The 17,396-nt window shown below is 48.0% G+C and overlaps 1 protein-coding gene across 2 annotated transcripts in view; it reads left to right on the top strand.

Annotated features, from left to right (window-relative positions):
• The window catches only part of WNT3A (Wnt family member 3A), a 91,230-nt gene extending 74,215 nt beyond the window's left edge, over nucleotides 1-17,015 (top strand). For both annotated transcript variants that reach the window (XM_048307806.1, XM_048307896.1), the window contains exons 3-4: nucleotides 5,728-5,993; nucleotides 8,732-17,015. In XM_048307806.1, the coding sequence (XP_048163763.1) occupies nucleotides 5,728-5,993; nucleotides 8,732-9,211 (746 nt within the window). In that variant the 3' untranslated portion in view covers nucleotides 9,212-17,015. The remainder of the gene's footprint in view (nucleotides 1-5,727; nucleotides 5,994-8,731) is intronic.
• Nucleotides 17,016-17,396: the final 381 nt, after the last annotated feature.

Raw genomic sequence — 17,396 nt, forward strand, 5'->3', positions numbered from 1 at the left:
GCTGTGGGTTTGTATCCCCTCGAGCCAAGGAGGGAATTGAAACCCTTTCTCACACTCCCTCGTGTGCTTAGGGAGTCTGCCCTACCAGAAAAATGTTGGAAAGCCTTTGCACCTTCCACCCCTCAAAGGTGGGTGTCTCAAGCAGCTGGAGCAAGAAGTGCCTTTCTGTAGACTTTTAGCTTTGAAAAACGAAGCTCAGAGAAGCCAGCACGACTCCTCCCCACAGTCCTCCTAAACAGATATTCCATTTCCTCTGTTCCACTCCGTTTTTTGCTAAGTGCCTCTCCCAAGAGCACTCCAGAAGTCCGTGGTGTCAGAAATTCAGAGCTCACAGCCACACCATGCCAATGTCTTTCCAGTCGTGGAGCAGGGAGCAGGGTCCTCTCCTCAGGAATGGACGTGGCTGGGAATTCTTTCCTCCATTGTCTGGGACAATTCTATTCTTTTCCATGTTGTTTGTACATTATCCAGCCCCAAAAAGGCACTAAGTCAGTGCTTCACTCCAAGGACTCTGTTCCAAAAAGGAAAGATTTAAGGTGTCAGAAATGGGGACAACAGGGCTCAGTGTCATGGTATAGGTGTGGTAAAAAGGGATTTTCAGAGCAAAATAAACCATTCTGTTCATCCTACTGCATCAGCACAGTCCATCTTGCCACGTATCTGGGATATCTACCTGACTTGGGGTTAATCATTTCGTCATTCAGGGAAAAGATTCAGGAAAAATAAGTCACTGTCTGGGCAGAAGAACACACGAGAGCAGGTTTCTTGCATTGGACAGCTGAGATATTTGTGCAGTTATTCATTTGCCTGCCTCATCCCACAGTCTGAGAACCCTCTGCTCGGCCCCAACTCCTGCCTACAATTCTGAAGACATCACTGAATTTAGCATTGCAGACTCGTGAGGAGATAAGCAGGATTGTCCTCAGGTGTACAGATAAGGAAGCAGAAGCACAGAATGACTAAGGGATTTGCCCAAAGTCACTTAAAAAAGCCCTGTCACAGCAGAAAAGCAAATCTTAGGTCATGTCATCCTCAGGCCTCTGGATTATCAAAATTAAACTACTCAGCCAATCGTTTTTGCATCTCAAGATGGGTTTGGTGCTGGGACGAGTGGTCAGAGAGGTCCTGCACAGGATATTCAGGGGACATTCAGTTTCTCAGATTTCAGTCTGGGCTTTTAGGAACACTTTCCAGAAGGGATCAGTGACTTGGAGACCTCTGCTTTAGGGGACACCCCTAAAGGCCCTCTGTGAGTCTCAGCACTTTTTCACTGATACTCAATCCCTCCAGAATGGCGAGGAAATTCTGGGGAAGCACCAGATATCCCACACTCTGGGCCCTGCAGGGAAACTCAGGAGCAGGCAGGAATTAAGCGAGCTGAAGGCAGAGAGAGCTTCGGTGACCTTGTGCTGCACTGAAAAGAAGGTGATTAAAACGCTCTGAAGTCAACATCCCCGTGAGATATTAATCCCTGCTAGCCTCCTCCTGCCAGATGACTTTCCAGAAGCTCTCTTCAAGCCCCAACGAGCTGCTGTCTCCTGCTACCAGAACCACCCAGAGAGGAATGAGGCGACCTGACAAATACACGGCACTTTCCTGCTATCTTCGCTAAATCTCTTGCATTTTTATATGGCACCTTAATAACCCCTCATTTCCATTACAAGTGCATGCTTTCCTTCTGCTTATCTCTGTCTCCATACACTCCTTCTCCATTCCTGCAGCCACACCGCCTCCGGCTACGACCCGGGGAGCTCTCCCGAGCTCGGCAGGGTCAGCTCTGCTTAGCGATGGCAGGACGGTCCCATGGCTTGGGAGGTGGCAGGACGTGACTCACACGGTGGCACCGCTCCATCTGCGTCAATATTGAACCCGGTGCCTTAAGTTAGGGGTAGGAGATGTAAACCCAGTGCCCTAATTCCGTGGAGTCATTAAGAGAGCGGCTGCGACTTTCTCAAGAGACAAACTCCTCACCTCAGTGCCCCGGGGCCAGATCTCAGCTCCTTTGCCCTGCCTGCCTGCATTCCCCAGGTAGTTACGATCAGATACAACGCGATTTGCTTCCTGTTGTGTGCTCTTAAGTGGTGGCTGCATTTCAAAAGCAGGGGAGTGATTACGTCCTATCCAGGCTGTAAAAGGCACTGAGCGCTTTCTGGGAAGAGTTCAGTGTAATTGGTGCTTCTTAAGGATAATCCCATCAATTCCCTCCTGGCTTTCAACAAGGACTAAAAACCCCGGTGCAGAGTTTAGGTGATGGACCTGAGATTTAGGGTTTGGTGTCTACAGCCAAAACTGTCTGCCCGGAACTGCTTGTTCAGCTGTGCCCAAGTCCTGGCAAATGCAGGAGTTCTCCAGGCTGTGCTGCCTGAAGCTCCCTGGGGTTTGGTGAGCTCTGCACCAGGACAGAATCATCGGATCGTAGAATTATTAAGGTTGGAAAAGACCGACAAGGTCATTGAGCCCAAGCATGAACCCAGCACTGCCACGTCCACTGGTCTCCCGTGTTCCCAAGTGCCATATCCTTTTAAATCCCTCCAGGTGATGCCACCACTGCCCTGGGCAGCTGTGCCAGGGCCTGACAACCCTTTCAGTGTGAAGAAATATTCCCTAATATCCAACCCAAATATCCAGATTTCCCTAATATCCCAGCCTGAGGCCGTTACCTCTCCTCCTGTCCCTGTTCCCTGGGAGCAGAGCCCGACCCCCCCCCGGCTGCCCCCTCCTGTCAGGGAGTTGTGCAGAGCCACAAGGTCCCCCCTGAGCCTCCTTTGCTCCAGCCTGAGCCCCTTTCCCAGCTCCATTCCCTTCCCTGGACACGCTCCAGCCTCTCAATGTCCTTCTTGTAGCGAGGGGAATGCACAGAGAAACACCTCTGTGCTGAGCCGATGCTCCTGCTGAATCCAAGCTGGGATCCACAAACTGTGGACTCCCAAGCCAAGGCCACCTCTCTCATACCCACACAGGAGAAGTTTTTCTGCACAGACACCACGGCTTTCTTTTTGGTTCAAGCTTGGCAAGGCACAGGAGGTTTGTAAACATCAGTTCAGCACCTGCAACACCTTCCCAAGAAGCCAAAGGCCTGGATCCGATCTCTCCTGAGCAGAGCAAAGGGTGATGCTGACCTAACCGAGGAACGTGCTTTAGTCATAGTCAGAGAAAAGCTCACATCCTTGTCTCTGAATTGGAGATACCTGGATTTGATGGATGGACTGCCTGGTGGATCAGGGGTTAGCTGCGTGGTGCCGCTCTAGGAGATGTGGTGTTCCTTAGGGGTTGGTGTCGGGACTGGCACTGTTGGTTGGTGACGTGGGCAGTGGGATCCAGGGCACCCTCAGGAAGTTTGCTGGTGACACCAGGCTGAGTGGTGCAGTCACACGCTGGAGGGAAGGGATGGATCCAGAGGGAGCTGGGCAGGCTGGAGATGTGGGTCTGTGCAAACCTCATGAAGCCCAACAAGGCCAAGCACAAGGTCCTGCACAGGGGTCAGGCTAATCCCAATCCCCAACACAGGCTGGGGGAAGCATGGGGTGAAAGCAGAAAAATTTGGGGACATTGGAGCTACATTATCTTTAAGGACCTTCCAATCCAACCATTCTATGATTTTATGAAAATGTTGCAGGATTAGCTGGGCCACACTGGGAGGATGTGGGAGCTGTGTCAGCTTTTCTCTGGCCGGACACAGCACCTTCCACCTCCCTACCAGATTAGAATGGCACTCACCCCACCACCTCATCTCGCTTTTGTGAGAAGCCTTCTATTTTTCAGACGCCCCAGGGCTGGTCAGAAATGTCCTTGTGGAGCTCATACAAAGCTCTCCACCCCTAAAATTTGGTTTCTGGATCCTGCTTGGACTTAGGCAAGCGCAAGATGCAAAGTCCCCAGTCCTGTTAGAACGGGACTGTGAAAGCTGAGCTCTCCCAGTCAAGAACTGCATGGTCATCATTTGCAGGACGCTGGGATCCTCCAGGCTGGACAGATGCTGAACAAGGGTTTTTCAAAATCACACTGGGGACCTGAGGGTTCCTGCATTTTCCTTTTTCTTTTTTTTTTCTGGGTTGTAGCCCTCGGTGACTTACTAACCTCCCCAAGTGCCCTGACAAACATGTTCCAGGACATTGCTCATCCCTTCAGCTTGTAAGTTCATGCACATTACTGGATTTGCGTATTGTTGTATTTGGTAGCCTTCCCAAAGCAAAGCCTGAGTTCTTGCTTAAGCCTTGAATCCAGCCGGGACTGCTCCGCAGTTTTGATTGCTCCCCGAAAACATGTTGACTTTTTGGCTTGGTGCATTAAACTCTCTTCACATTAGTAAAGCCTGGAAGCATCTAGAAGGCAAAGATTAAGCCAAAATGCCTAGGGAAAGCTCTGATCAGCAAAATAGGGTCCAGGGAAGGTTTGAGTGGTTTTTGAGTAGTCAGCTGATAGAAAGCTTAGTAGAAGTTGGTGAAGTTGCAAGTAACTTAAAATGTGACCTTGTGCCTTTATGGATCCATTCATATTTCAATGTCCCAGTGGAATCATCTGAAAAGTGTCAGAAACAACACAATGTCAAGGATAACTGGTCTGTAAGCACAAGGGGAATGGGGAGCAGTACAAGAGGTTAAGGGAGGCCAGTGATCAGAATTATGGTGTCTGCTTAGAATTGCCTCAAGGGTTTGAGAACAGCCCTGTTCACAGTAGAAATCCCATTTTACTGCAGCCAAAAAGCAGTGGTGCTTTCTGAGGTGTGGTGTTGAACTGCAGGATCGTTTCCTGTGAGTGAAGAAACCAAAAGTGCGAGGGAGAAGGGAAGTAAAAACTGATATCTTGGGGTATTCCCCGCTTGCAAAGCAGTTTGAAAAGTTTGGTTTTCATTTTGGCACAGTGTGGAAAAAGCACTGGCATCTGGGAAAGCCTTGCCCGCTCCCCTTTCCTGCCCAGCTCTTCCTGGGATGGAGAGCTGTGATGGAAGTTCTCCACAAAGACTAAAACTCCTCAGTCCTTAACATCTTTAGCTGATCCCACTCTCCAGCCTGAGGCAATGGGCAGAAAAGGAAAGCTCATTTTCCAGTCCCTAATTAGGCAAGTAAGGAAAACTTGGGGCAGGTGCAAGGTGCACCTTGGACACTGTCACTGAGTGAGAGGCACAGCCTCGGGGGAAAAAAGGGATGGAGGGTGGGGACAGTGTTTGGTTTACATCCTGAGGGTTGAGGATGTGACCATCCTGGCATTTTCCTGCCTTCCAGCCACCAGCACCTCTCCCAGTCAAAGAAGAGGAGCTTTACCTGGTGCTGGTCCCACCACTAAGAGTGAGGCTGTCGTTCAGTGTAGATGTGCATTTTCCTTATTTTGGCAACATCCCCCAATTCTGTGTGTCTGAAGCGAAGCCCACGGCTCAGGGTCTGGCCGTGAGGTGCATTGACTGCACAGCACCATATAGATATTCCACGTGGCCCCTGAAATTCAGGTTTGCACAGCTTTCTGTGGTGCCATGGCCCTGTCCAAAGACCTGAGGATGACCCCAGTCAGAACTTCTTGGCTGACCTCAGTGGCCTTGAATCAAGCCTGGTCCTGTCTGCACAGGAGCTCGTTTCCTAGCAGAAGAAAACATCTTTGGAGTAAGTCCAAGCCAGACCACAGGGAAGAGGAGGATTTCCTGGCCTTCTGCCATGCCCTCCAGAGAAGATGGTCACAGGACTGATCAAACCCATCCTTCACTGGCCCTTACTCACTGACTTCTCTCTTTCGCAGCCACCAGGGAGTCTGCCTTTGTCCACGCCATCGCCTCTGCCGGGGTGGCTTTCGCCGTGACCAGATCCTGCGCCGAGGGCTCGGCCACCATCTGCGGGTGTGACACGCGCCACAAAGGCTCTCCTGGGGAGGGCTGGAAGTGGGGAGGCTGCAGCGAGGACGTGGAGTTTGGGAGCATGGTGTCCCGGGAATTCGCGGATGCCCGGGAGAACAGGCCCGACGCTCGCTCAGCCATGAACAGGCACAACAACGAAGCTGGAAGGACCGTAAGGACATTGAAGTTTTACCTTTCCTATTGTTATTTTCTAACCCGACATAATGAATGGTGGGAGGGAATTAAGGGGACTAAAAGGATCGAAATCTGGGCAGATTTACTTCACAAAATGGTAATACCTGTCCTATGATAGTTCTAGATCGATGTGCCTGATCTATGAAAGCTCCACATAAATTCACCCGCGCGGCTGTAAATGTCTGCCTTGGAGTCAGTGGTCCAGAGCTCTTCTGTAGAGAATGGAGCAAGGCAGGCTTAGGATGGGATTTCATCCCGTTTTATAAAGATGTCTACCTCCAGAAGTTGTGGACACCTTATTCCTAGAAGTGTTCAAGGCCAGGTTGGATGAGGCTTGGAGCAACCTGGTCTAGTGAAAGGTGTCCCTGCTCATGCCAGGGTGGTTGGAACTGAATGATTGTTAAGGTCCCTTCCAACCCAAATCATTCTGTGATTCCACGATTAGAGTTATTAACTCAGTTAATAATGTCCTAATTGTGCCTGTTCCCTTCCATTGGCTGTGGGGCACCTGAAGTTTGGGTGCAATTCCCCTTCTTTGCAGCCTTGAGGGAGGAAGAGAGCAGGAGACCTTTTCCCACAACCCATCTTCTCAACCCTGTTCAATTTCCCAGGAAATTAGAGGCAATATGACTCTGGTACCTCCTGATTAAACTTGGACCATGCCCTAAAGCTGTTTTCACTTCAAACAATCCTGGAACAAAATGTGTTGGGGAAAAGAAAGCACAAAATCTGCCTTATACACAATGAATCATTTCCCTGGGTGGAATAATCCCAGAAGGGAGATATTCCTTTTTTTTTTTTTTTTCATCTCAAGAATAGTCCATAAGTGCCAGAAGAGTGTGATTTGTGGGAAACAATTTGTGGAACTAAACCACAAAGCCCTTTCTAACAGAGGTTATGCCACAGCTTCTCTGAGATAACAGAGAGCAGATCAATGTGGTCTCGTCCCCTCAGCAGAAGGTCTTGCACATATCCAGGGGGACCTTTGTGCAGAGAGCTGTAGCAAAGCCACCACAGTTGCTGGGACACCTGTCCTCAGGCAGGCTGGGGCTTCTTGAGAGCTCCTCAAGTGGATTCTATGAATCCCTGGTGGAGTTATCCCACCTCGCACCACGGCAGAGCTGTTGGAATACAACTTCTGAAAGGGAAATACCACCAGAAACCAAAATTATCTGCAATGGAGATGACCACAAGTGATGATGTGGTTTCCTCCAGCTCTGACCTAAATTATCCCAGGTACCCCCAGGGATGGGGCCGTGCTGGTGGCAGTTACTGGGATGCGTAGTGGGACAAAGAGGGCTGTGGAGAATCTGTAGAGAGTGGAAAGGAGGGATTTTCTTTAAAGTGAGAATTTGCTCTGAAGTGAGAATCCTTGGAAAAAAATGAACAAACATCCCTGTGATCACAGGCCCGCAGAGGTCTTTTTACTCTAAGTCTTGTGTCTTGGTGCTGGGTTATTTTAGGATATTTTACAGGTGTCAGAGATTAGAAAGCAGATGTCACACCATGGCCTGAAATCCCACTGTTTTAGAAAGCACTGGTGTTTTCCGTTCTCACCATGCCAGCACCCATGGGGCGGCTCTTCCAGGTCTCCATACTTGAATGTTCCCAGCTAGACCTGAGCCATGGGCAGTGTTTCCTATTAGTTCCCATAGGAACTCCAACCCTACCACTCCGCCAGGAGTTTTGATTAAGTTCAGCGTGATTATAGGAACCAAACCTTTTGTGGTTCTCTCTCATGGCTAATTGCAACCTGCTTTGCGGCGGGTGATACTCTGTAAATAACACAGGAAAGCACCTGGTGAACACCAAGGTGCTGATTCATGGCAAATCTCTTGGACTCAGGCTGGCACTCGCCTGTTCACGTACCCAGAAATTTGCTGATCACTCTGAAAATGCAGATTATCAAGCCGGTTGCATAAGGTTGTCTCCCACCTCAGAGTACTGGAGGGCAACACCTCTGGAAATATTTAAGCCCATTTTATAAGAGGTAAAAACAGGTAGCAAACTTCTGGGATCAATAATCACCCTCCTGTTTATCCTAGGAAAGTGTTTTGTGTCGAAGCCTGAGCGTTTCAAATCAAAAGTTGGGCTCTTTGGTTTTTTTCGTTTGAAATGATTTTAGAAAAATCATAACCCTGGCTTAAAAATAGAAATAAATTCCTTTTCAGTTTCTGAAAGTAGCCACAGCAAGGCTTGAACCTTGTTTGCTTAAGTAAACACGAAACATACGTAAAGGATGGAGTTCTGTTCTAGACAGTTAGGACATTTCATATTCCTTTAATTTCCACTGGAAAAGCTGCATATTTCATTTGTGAAGGCATTGTTTGAGTAGCTTTGTGTGTTCTTGGCTTCTCTGCCCAGATGTGATTGAATTGTGATCCTGGGTGACAGCACTGTAGTATTTCCACATGAAGACGGAAGTTAATATGATCCGAAATCTCCTTGGTGAAAGTTTTTGGTAGATCTTTAAATCTGAGTTGGGAATCAGAACCAGTCACTGAAAACTGTAAAGTACAGAAGTTTTATCTTAGACCCAGCAGCGAGCAGGGCATTGACTGGGGGGTGAGACAACTTTTGTTCTCAAGAGTGTAAATATATCTATGAAAACATTCATAATTCTTTGGAAAATCACGGCTAAGTAGCAGAATGTCGTAAGTGTTTTAATTACAGGTTAATGTGTTCCTTCTCCTTTGCCTTCCTTCTCTTTTGCAGTCTATCATTGAGCTCATGCACCTCAAGTGCAAGTGCCACGGGCTCTCGGGCAGCTGCGAAGTGAAGACCTGCTGGTGGTCCCAGCCGGACTTCAGGGTCATCGGCGACTACCTTAAGGACAAGTACGACAGCGCGTCGGAAATGGTGGTGGAAAAGCACCGGGAATCCCGCGGCTGGGTGGAGACCCTCCGGCCTAAATACAACTTCTTCAAGGCCCCAACTGAGAAGGACCTGGTTTACTACGAGAACTCACCGAACTTTTGTGAGCCCAACCCTGAGACAGGCTCCTTTGGGACCCGCGACAGGATCTGCAACGTCACTTCCCACGGGATTGACGGTTGCGACCTTTTGTGCTGCGGCCGCGGGCACAACACGAGGACTGAGAAACGGAAAGAGAAGTGTCACTGTATCTTCCACTGGTGCTGCTACGTCCGCTGCCAGGAGTGCATACGAGTCTACGATGTCCACACGTGCAAATAAAGCAGGCAAAGCCCTTCCCCGGGCTCCGAGTGGAGAAATGGATTTTGAGCCTACTTCCTCTGAGGTTGCAGACGTGAGAGAAGTCTACTTTTTTGATATTGAAAGAATAAAAACTGGACAAAAAAAAAATTAAAAAGGCTAAAATTGGTTGGATAGAATAGGTCTAATGACTTCTGGGCTATCCCGAGGTACATCTGGCAGTCACACAAGTTCTGCCCCAACGCCGATGCCTCCAGCAGGAGAGCGGCTTTTTCTTCCAGCCCACAACACTGAGCTGGAAAGAAGAGCATTAGCAAAAGCATGGATTTGCTCTGCTCTCACCCACCTGAAGTGACTCGTGTGATTAAGTGTCCTTTGAAAGACTTGCATCTTCCTAAGTATCTCCTTTTCCCTCAGCCAGGCAGAGGCTGTGCTGGACAGCAGCACTGAGCTTTCTGAGAGATCTCTCTGCAAACCCAAATGGCCAGACTGTGTAATATAAGCAATAGCAGCAAAAGAAATAAAGGCAGATAAATTAATGATTTTTTTTTAATAAAGAGCATGACTATTTCTTTGCTTTTGCCTTGGAACCAGAGAAGTCTACAAATATCTAATAGAGCTGGAGTATGAGCAAGCTCTTGGTGTGAACTTTTTAGCATAGTAGCTTCTGCCAGATTTCACATAGGATTCCATGACATCTCTAGAAAGGGAAGGAGGGAGAAGAAGAGGGAGAGAAAGAAAGAAAACTGCAAATGCCCTGTTGGCACACAGGTGATGTGCACGGTGCGGAAAAGTTCAGTGTCTTGTGTGTGAAGTGAAGAGGACTCAGTGTGTGCATTGAGAAGGAGACAGTCCCACAAACGGGAATGCTGCTCCAGTTCTCCAGCCCCAGGGCGTGGCTCAACCAGTGAGTCTTCCTTGGAAACATGCGGTGCAGTGAGTCTCCTGGGGCTCCTGGACACTCGCTCCTGAGCACAGGACATCCATCTCCTCAGCATCCCAGGAAAAGGATGGAATGGGACAGTGTTCACTCTTCCCACCTCGTTGGAGAATTCCCTCACCAACAGTGGAAAGTGCACTTAGTCCATCCACTCTCTGCACCTCCTGCAGGCTTCCTGGGCACCTGGCAACAGCCTGAGCCCACAGGTCTGTCGGGAACATGGATCTGAAGGACTCGTTGTCACCCATTAGTTTACATGAGGGTGAACCAAACACACCATCACCACCACACCCCACAAGCTGGACCAGTCTCAGACTCAAGCCAAACTTGGTTTCCACACCTAATTCCTACAGCCATTCCCACCTGTAAAAGTGGCACAGATTAAAATGGACGAAACCCAGAGTCTGAACCAGCCCAGAGTTTGGGTAAGTTTGGACACAGAGCCAAATCTCAGCTTTGCAGTTCTGGCCCATCTCTGCTGCTCACCCCTAACTCCCCATCTTTGCATGTTGCTCTGCTTCCAATTCCAGTTTACACGGTTTACAGAAACAGGTCTCACCTCCTCCATGGGCATCAGGACTTCCTTCAGGGTATCAGGCATGGACTCAGCCCATCACCTTGGTATTTACAGCCCTGTAGCCCTGCTTGAGTTATTCCCGGTCAACACTGGGATAAATGAGGGGTGAACCAAGCATGGAGTCGCAGCCTGGTTTAGCCTCAGATGCACTTGCCCTGTGTCCTCTTTGCCTTACCCCTGCTTTTGGGTTCCTATCCTGGAAAAGGACAATGGATTGGTGTTTATTCTGTCTCTTCAGCACAGGAAGGGAAACAGGGCATGAGTTAATTCCCATTTCATGGCAATGTAATCATGGCTGTTGGCTGGCTCACTCCTGGAAATCTGTGCAGAAAAATCAGAGTGCTCCTCTGTGCGTGTCAGCCTTTTCCCAGGAACCAAAGGAGGGAATACGCAGAAGAAGAAGGGAACAAACAGAGCTTAATCCCATCAGAGAGAAAACAGGAGGAAATGATGCCTCCGAGGGCTGACTCTGAGTCACTGCGGCGTCTCCTGGGACTACTCCTAGGCTGGTGCAGTTTATGCATCACCCATTTGTCTCAGGGCTGTGCCCAAGGGCAAGATTTGCTTATTGATGGAGGCACTTCCATCAGTGCTATGCAAAAAGAAAAAAAAGCTGCAGTGAAATGAGAGCAGAAGAGAGAGAAGGAGAGAGGAGGAGATCAAGAGAAGCAAAGAAAAAGCATGGAGAGAAAACCAATCTGTGATATCTGTCATGTAAGCCCTGCACCCCATCGATGGCCACACACCAACTGGTAGAAGGCAGTAGATCACTGAAAAATTAAATAAAGATCAATTAATGGATGCATGACTGGTTTTTATAATGCAGTCTTGGTGAAAAGGAGACCCTTAACATGGGAAATAGAGAAGGAAGCAACTGCAGGGGGAGATTGCCCCTATAACCAACATTCAAACACAGCCTGTCAAGACAACAAACTCTGCAGGAAACCACTTATGGGGTGGAAGATGTTGATAAATTGGAGAGGATGGGCTTAGGGAAGCTATATCTGGTTTACTTAATACGATGCAGTGCAAGCAGCCACAGTGAGAGATGTTGGACACGTCCTACTAGGAACTTCTGTCAATAAATGGTGACCCAACAGTGAAAATTCAAATTGTTGCAGGCCAAGGTCCCTTCAATCCATTGACTTCAGCGGGGTCACACCCACAACGGGTTTTACCCTAAGATTTTTCAGCAAAGTGGTTTCGAACTCCTTCTTTTGTACCACACCAGTGAAGAAATGGGTTGAAGGATTTGGCTTCCATGCATGGGAGCTGGAATCTGACCCCAGCCCATCTGCAGCTTGTTCACATCCACCATTTCTGCTTTTGCACCAGAACAAGCCCAGCATCACCAGCAGGTGAAGCTTTTTGGGAGGCAGGGGGAAAAAATATTGAAACTGGGCATTTGCTGAGCAATTGCCTCTAGATGTGAACAAACTTTGATTGCAACAGTGGAATTTATTTCATCTGACCTAAGCTATTTATCTAATTTTCTGCTGGGATCAATGGCAAGAAACAAATCCAGAAGGTGATTCATTATACTTAGGATGGTACCTAAGCTATGTTTGGTTGAGTGCCCTCTGGGTGTATCTCTGACTTCAGCTGCTGAGCTGAGAGTAGATGATGAGTTCTTACATGGGTCCAGACTGATGATGTGATGTCCACCATGAGTCAAGGAGGTGAAGCTACAACCTGATCATCAGCTGAGATGGGCTGGAAGTTGTGCTCCTTCACTCCAAGCTGGGGTCAGGCTTGAACCAGCTCAGTTGTTGGGGACTCCCCCTCCATTTAAGGGGTTTTTAACGAAGGCCGTGGGTACTTGTTTGGTTTGTTATGTAATTAATCATCTCTGTGATGATACAATGTAAGGGGTTGAGCAGCTGCTACTAAAGTCAGTGAAAAATGCCTGTGTGAATTCTGTTCATCACCCCAAGTGCACCCAAGGGTTCCAGTCCTGGGTCTGATTCTACCCATCCCTGAGGTGGAAAAGAGGCTGTGAGGGGTCTGGGAGCTGGGCCTGTGTCTGACCCCATGGTTTTGGAGAAGGGGCTTGGGCCATCGCTCACTGCTACACATGAATTTGGGAGGTGTCTTTGAAAAACTGAGATCCCACCCCCCTGCCTACACCGGGTGTCTCATGTCAGGGCTTCCACCGTTCAGGTGTGAAAGACTGAGCCAATGATGAGTCTGGTGCCATCCCTCCCTACAAGAGATGGTCCAAATACCACCCAGAGCTGCCTTCTGCCTCAGGTTCTCCCCTTCTGTGAAAACCATAGGGCGTTCCTTATGGAAGGGACTTGGGATTTCACTCAATAATACAAATATCCAGTGATATATTAGGTGCCCTACAATATCCTGCTGGGGTCCAGATGTTGTTACAACAGCCTAAGACCCACACAAATCTTAAACCTGGCTAGTCAGAGACTGTTGGGTGTCCAAGATGACCCGAGATGTCTTTGTGTAGGCAGTTGAATTGGGCTCTTCGCTGGAAATGGTTTTCTGTCAAACCTTCTCCCCCACCTCGGTGTAATGCTCCAGTCTACAGTCAAAAGGAAAACATCATTCATTTCCCACAGATGGGAGCTGGCCAAGTCCACCTCCGTGATCCCTGGTGTCCTTCCCTTCAGTGTCCACTGATGAGGTTTTTCCTCAGGCAGATGGTTTGTACCAGGGGTGTGTCTGGCAGTACCAGGGAGAAGGGAAAAGATGCCACCCAACCAAGTAACACAGATGCAAAAAATAAAAGTAAAAAAGGACCATCATTCCATCCTCTCACATGCTGCTATCCAACCTCTCCTTTAGCTGAACAAATGGCTCGGACAGGCCCTGTCAGTTCCACATCCAACCTATTAAATACAGTGCAGTTACCTGCAAGGGGTGAATTTGGCCTCATCTCTTTTCTTTCTATGAAAGAAATGGAAAGTTTAGGAGTTTGGTTGTTTGCTGTTTGGTTTTGGTTTGTTTTTTTCTTGGTTTAATTTTAGAGTTTGGGGGCTTCTCTTTCTCAGAGAAAATGAAAATACGGGGAGGGAAGTGCATGACGTTTTCTGTTGCTTGACCCCGGTGTACCTCTCTCGGCTGAGGGTCATGCCCAGCACTGACAGTCTTCTCCAAAGCATTTTGAAGTCTCTGGAATTGCTTCCACTCCTTATGGGAAGCTTTGTGTGCTAGAACTAAAGCAGTTGGGATTTAATTTTTGGAGGGGATTGCAGAGACAACCACACCACAAGGTGCAACATGGCACAGAAATCCCTGAGTCAGCACCGACCGCATCAGTCTTAGCACTGTCGTCTTAGCTGAGCACTGCAGGATTTCTGTATTAACAAACCTCGGAAAGTAATCTCTTCTGCCTCTCAATCTCAAATATTTTTGGTGTTTTCGGTGCATTCAGATGTATTGCCACAGAGATGTCCATGGATTATGTTACATTTGTTGTGTATGTTCATATTCTTATCATGCCCCCATCCTTAAATTCATACACAGGAGAAACACTCTGAGCTTTGGGTCACTTATTTACTGTTTTTTTAGCTTCAAAGATTGGTTTCAGTGCTGAAAATCTGGTGTTTGATGTTGTTGGGGATATTCAGGGTTGCAGCATGAGCGCTCTGCAGGAGCTGGGAGTTGTGAATCCAGTCCTAGGATCTGCACTATGGAAATTACTCCAGACTTCCCTTGATGCTTTAATGAAATCCATTTGGGAAGATGAAAACAGGGCCATGAAAGGCACCAAATCCAACTGCCCTGCAGACTGTGCCTGGTTCATTGGGCTGCCCACAGGGAAACAACTCCTGGCTCTTCCAGAGTCCTGCTCCAAGGCTGAGGCTGCTGGGAAGGGATCATCCTGCTGGCAGTGGCACAGTGAGGGGGATGTTTGCTTGGATCTGTCATTCTGGAACTCCAGCAGCTGCTGGGATGAGAAGCTGTAAGAGAGTGTTGGTTGATGAGAGAGAAGGTGGACTGGGCAGGACAAGATCTCATCTCTTTTTCATACCTATGGTTTCCTATTTTCTACCTCCCTCCAAGCTAAATCTTGGCTGTTTTAGTAGTGACTTCTCGTTATCGGAGTATCTCTTTTTTTAGATTCCCTCTCTCTCACTGGAAGCAGTGGTGGGGTCTGGCTGAATTGTTTTATTCATGGCTTAACCCTTCCATCCTCGTGTTTGCTGCCCTCCCTTGTGTTCTCCAGCAAAGTTCCTGATCTGCAGTTCCTCACCCCCCGGCTCAGGTGTCCATTAACAGCTGTGGGGTGCAGATTGCTCGGTTTGATGGGAAGTGGAGGCTCCTCTGGCCTCCATTTCAAGGAAGGCGTGTTTAGTCCTCATTCTTGCCCCTTCCAGTGTATTCAGGGGCTTGGGCAAGTCGTCTGCTCCCACTTCACTGCAGTTTCCAGAGGGGTCTTTGGTGCATCTCCACCTTGGAGGAGGAGATTTTTCTCAAGCACAAACAAGAGGCCAGGAGTTGATTCCCAGGCAGTGGTACCTACAGTGGGATTTGGAATGCCAAGTGAGATGCTTAAAGGCAGGTATCTACATGTGAGCTAGGTGCTTAAACTCCCATGCAAGCCAAATTATGGGTTCCATTTGCCTAAACGTAGTGTTTAGGGCTGAACTAATTATTGAAATAGGTGTCTAGAGCCATCTGGGATGCTCCAGGGTACCCCACTGGCTCCTAAAAGCTACTCTGGAAGAATGTGGGCTTCCCTTAAATCTCAGGGCATATCTGACGATTCCATGCAGATGCTTCTCCATCAGAGATGGGTGTTTAGATGTCTGACTCCCATGCAGACACAGGCTTGTGGACATCCATGAGTGTGTGTCTTCATCCATGAGCAGGATCCCACTCTAGATTCCAAACTCTCTTTAGATTCTCCAAGATGGAAAACTGTTTGAGGGCTCAATTCTCTTCTCACTTAAACTGACAAAAATCAGGTACAAGTGTCCCAAGGGGAGCAGAAGGTGGGCCTATTTTGTAAAAATAATTATTTGAATCCACTTTATTGCCTGGTTTGTCATGGATTTGACCCCAAGGGAGCATCTCTGCTCTCCCTGTTGAGGAACACGTAAAGGAATTGGACAGGTCCCACCAAGTCAACCACAGGCAAAATCCTGCTCTTAGCTGAACAGCACCCAGATAGAGAAAGCTCCTGAGGTCCAACAGCCACACGGTCTTTTTCACATGGTTTCCTCCTCTGTCTCTGTAGACCTTTTCTCACACCTGTTCTGCACACCAAGGGAGGTCTTGGACAGCCCTGCATGGACGCTGGGAAAGTGTAAGGAGATGCTTTCCCCATTTCCCTTTCTTTTCCAAGTTTCTTCTTATTATTTATTAGTATTTATTTATTTCTCTGCATTCATTCCACTCCACCAAAAATTCTGAAGGCAGGTCTGCTACAGACTCAGGCTGAGCAAGCAGCTGAGTGTCACCCATGGTTTTGAGGGATGGCACCATCATGTCAGAGCTCCTTCCCAACGCTTGCCACCCACTGCTACCACTTGGAAAGCACAAGAGGCCTGAGTCTTTTCAAGTCAGGCTCCCAAAAACTCCAAAATACTTCTGTACAGATAAAATTCTCCTCGGTCTGTGGTGTAGTCCTGGTTGTCCTACTGCCCCTGTCCCCAGCTGACAGCAGCTCAGCCTTCACCTCCTCATCCCAGTGGGGACCCACTCGATCCATCCCTTATGGCATCACTTTCTGTCACTGCCAGGACCAAACCTGCCTGAACAAGACCTGTTGTAGCTTTGGACTCTCTGACAAGCCCACCAGCAGTGTGGAAGACAAAAAACACAAACCTGTAGCACCCCAGGGGATTCCCCCACGGTACAAAACATGCTTGTCCAGCAGTCAGGGACAAGTATCTTCTTGTGAGTGGGTTTTTTCACCGTTGCTTTCCCTTCCCACAGACTGTCTGCCTGATTACATCGCCTTCTTCAAAGCTCCATCACTGTCTGTAACCCCTGCCCTCACCCCACCCGAGCACCCCCGTGTACAGATTGCATGTATGATACAACCTGAAATTCCAAAGCTATTGTACAAAGTAGAATTGTCACCTTTTTTTTTTTCTCTCAGTATTTTGTTAAGTCTGATGATTTTTTTATGATTATTTATTTTATGAATAAATGTATATATTAGTAAGAGTATATATTTGCGGAAATAACTCATCGGGACAGTGTTGTTGCTCTGCTGTTGTGCTTGTGACCTCATTGGCTTTTACCCTATTTTCTACTGACAGCACATTAGCAATGTCTTGTAACTGTTTTTTGTTACCAGTTAAGTTTGATAGATGTGTTAACTTTATAATGAAAATTAAAAAAAAAAAAAAACATTAATTTTAACCTGCGTTTGGGTGCTTTTTCCCACTGTTCCATAGTTTTGACTGGATGTTACTTCGTATCATGGGTGGAAATTCAGCTGGGGAGAAATAGGAAATAAATATGCCTTCCTCTTGTAGGACAGGAGTTGTGTGCTTTGGAAGAAGAGATGTCACCTGTGTTGTCACCATTTAATCCATACACAGCTTCTGTGGGAGGCAACAACCCAAATATATAATAAATCCAAATATAAAACAAATCCACTTCAACTGCCACGAGGACTGCCACGAGTCCATTCCTCAGCTAAGCATCACCAGGACAAGGACTCAGTTTCTTTCTCCAGAGCAATAAAAACCCACCATGGCAAAGGGATGACTTCT

Source organism: Corvus hawaiiensis, chromosome 1, assembly GCF_020740725.1.
Source record: "Corvus hawaiiensis isolate bCorHaw1 chromosome 1, bCorHaw1.pri.cur, whole genome shotgun sequence".
Classification (NCBI taxonomy): Eukaryota; Metazoa; Chordata; class Aves; order Passeriformes; family Corvidae; genus Corvus; species Corvus hawaiiensis.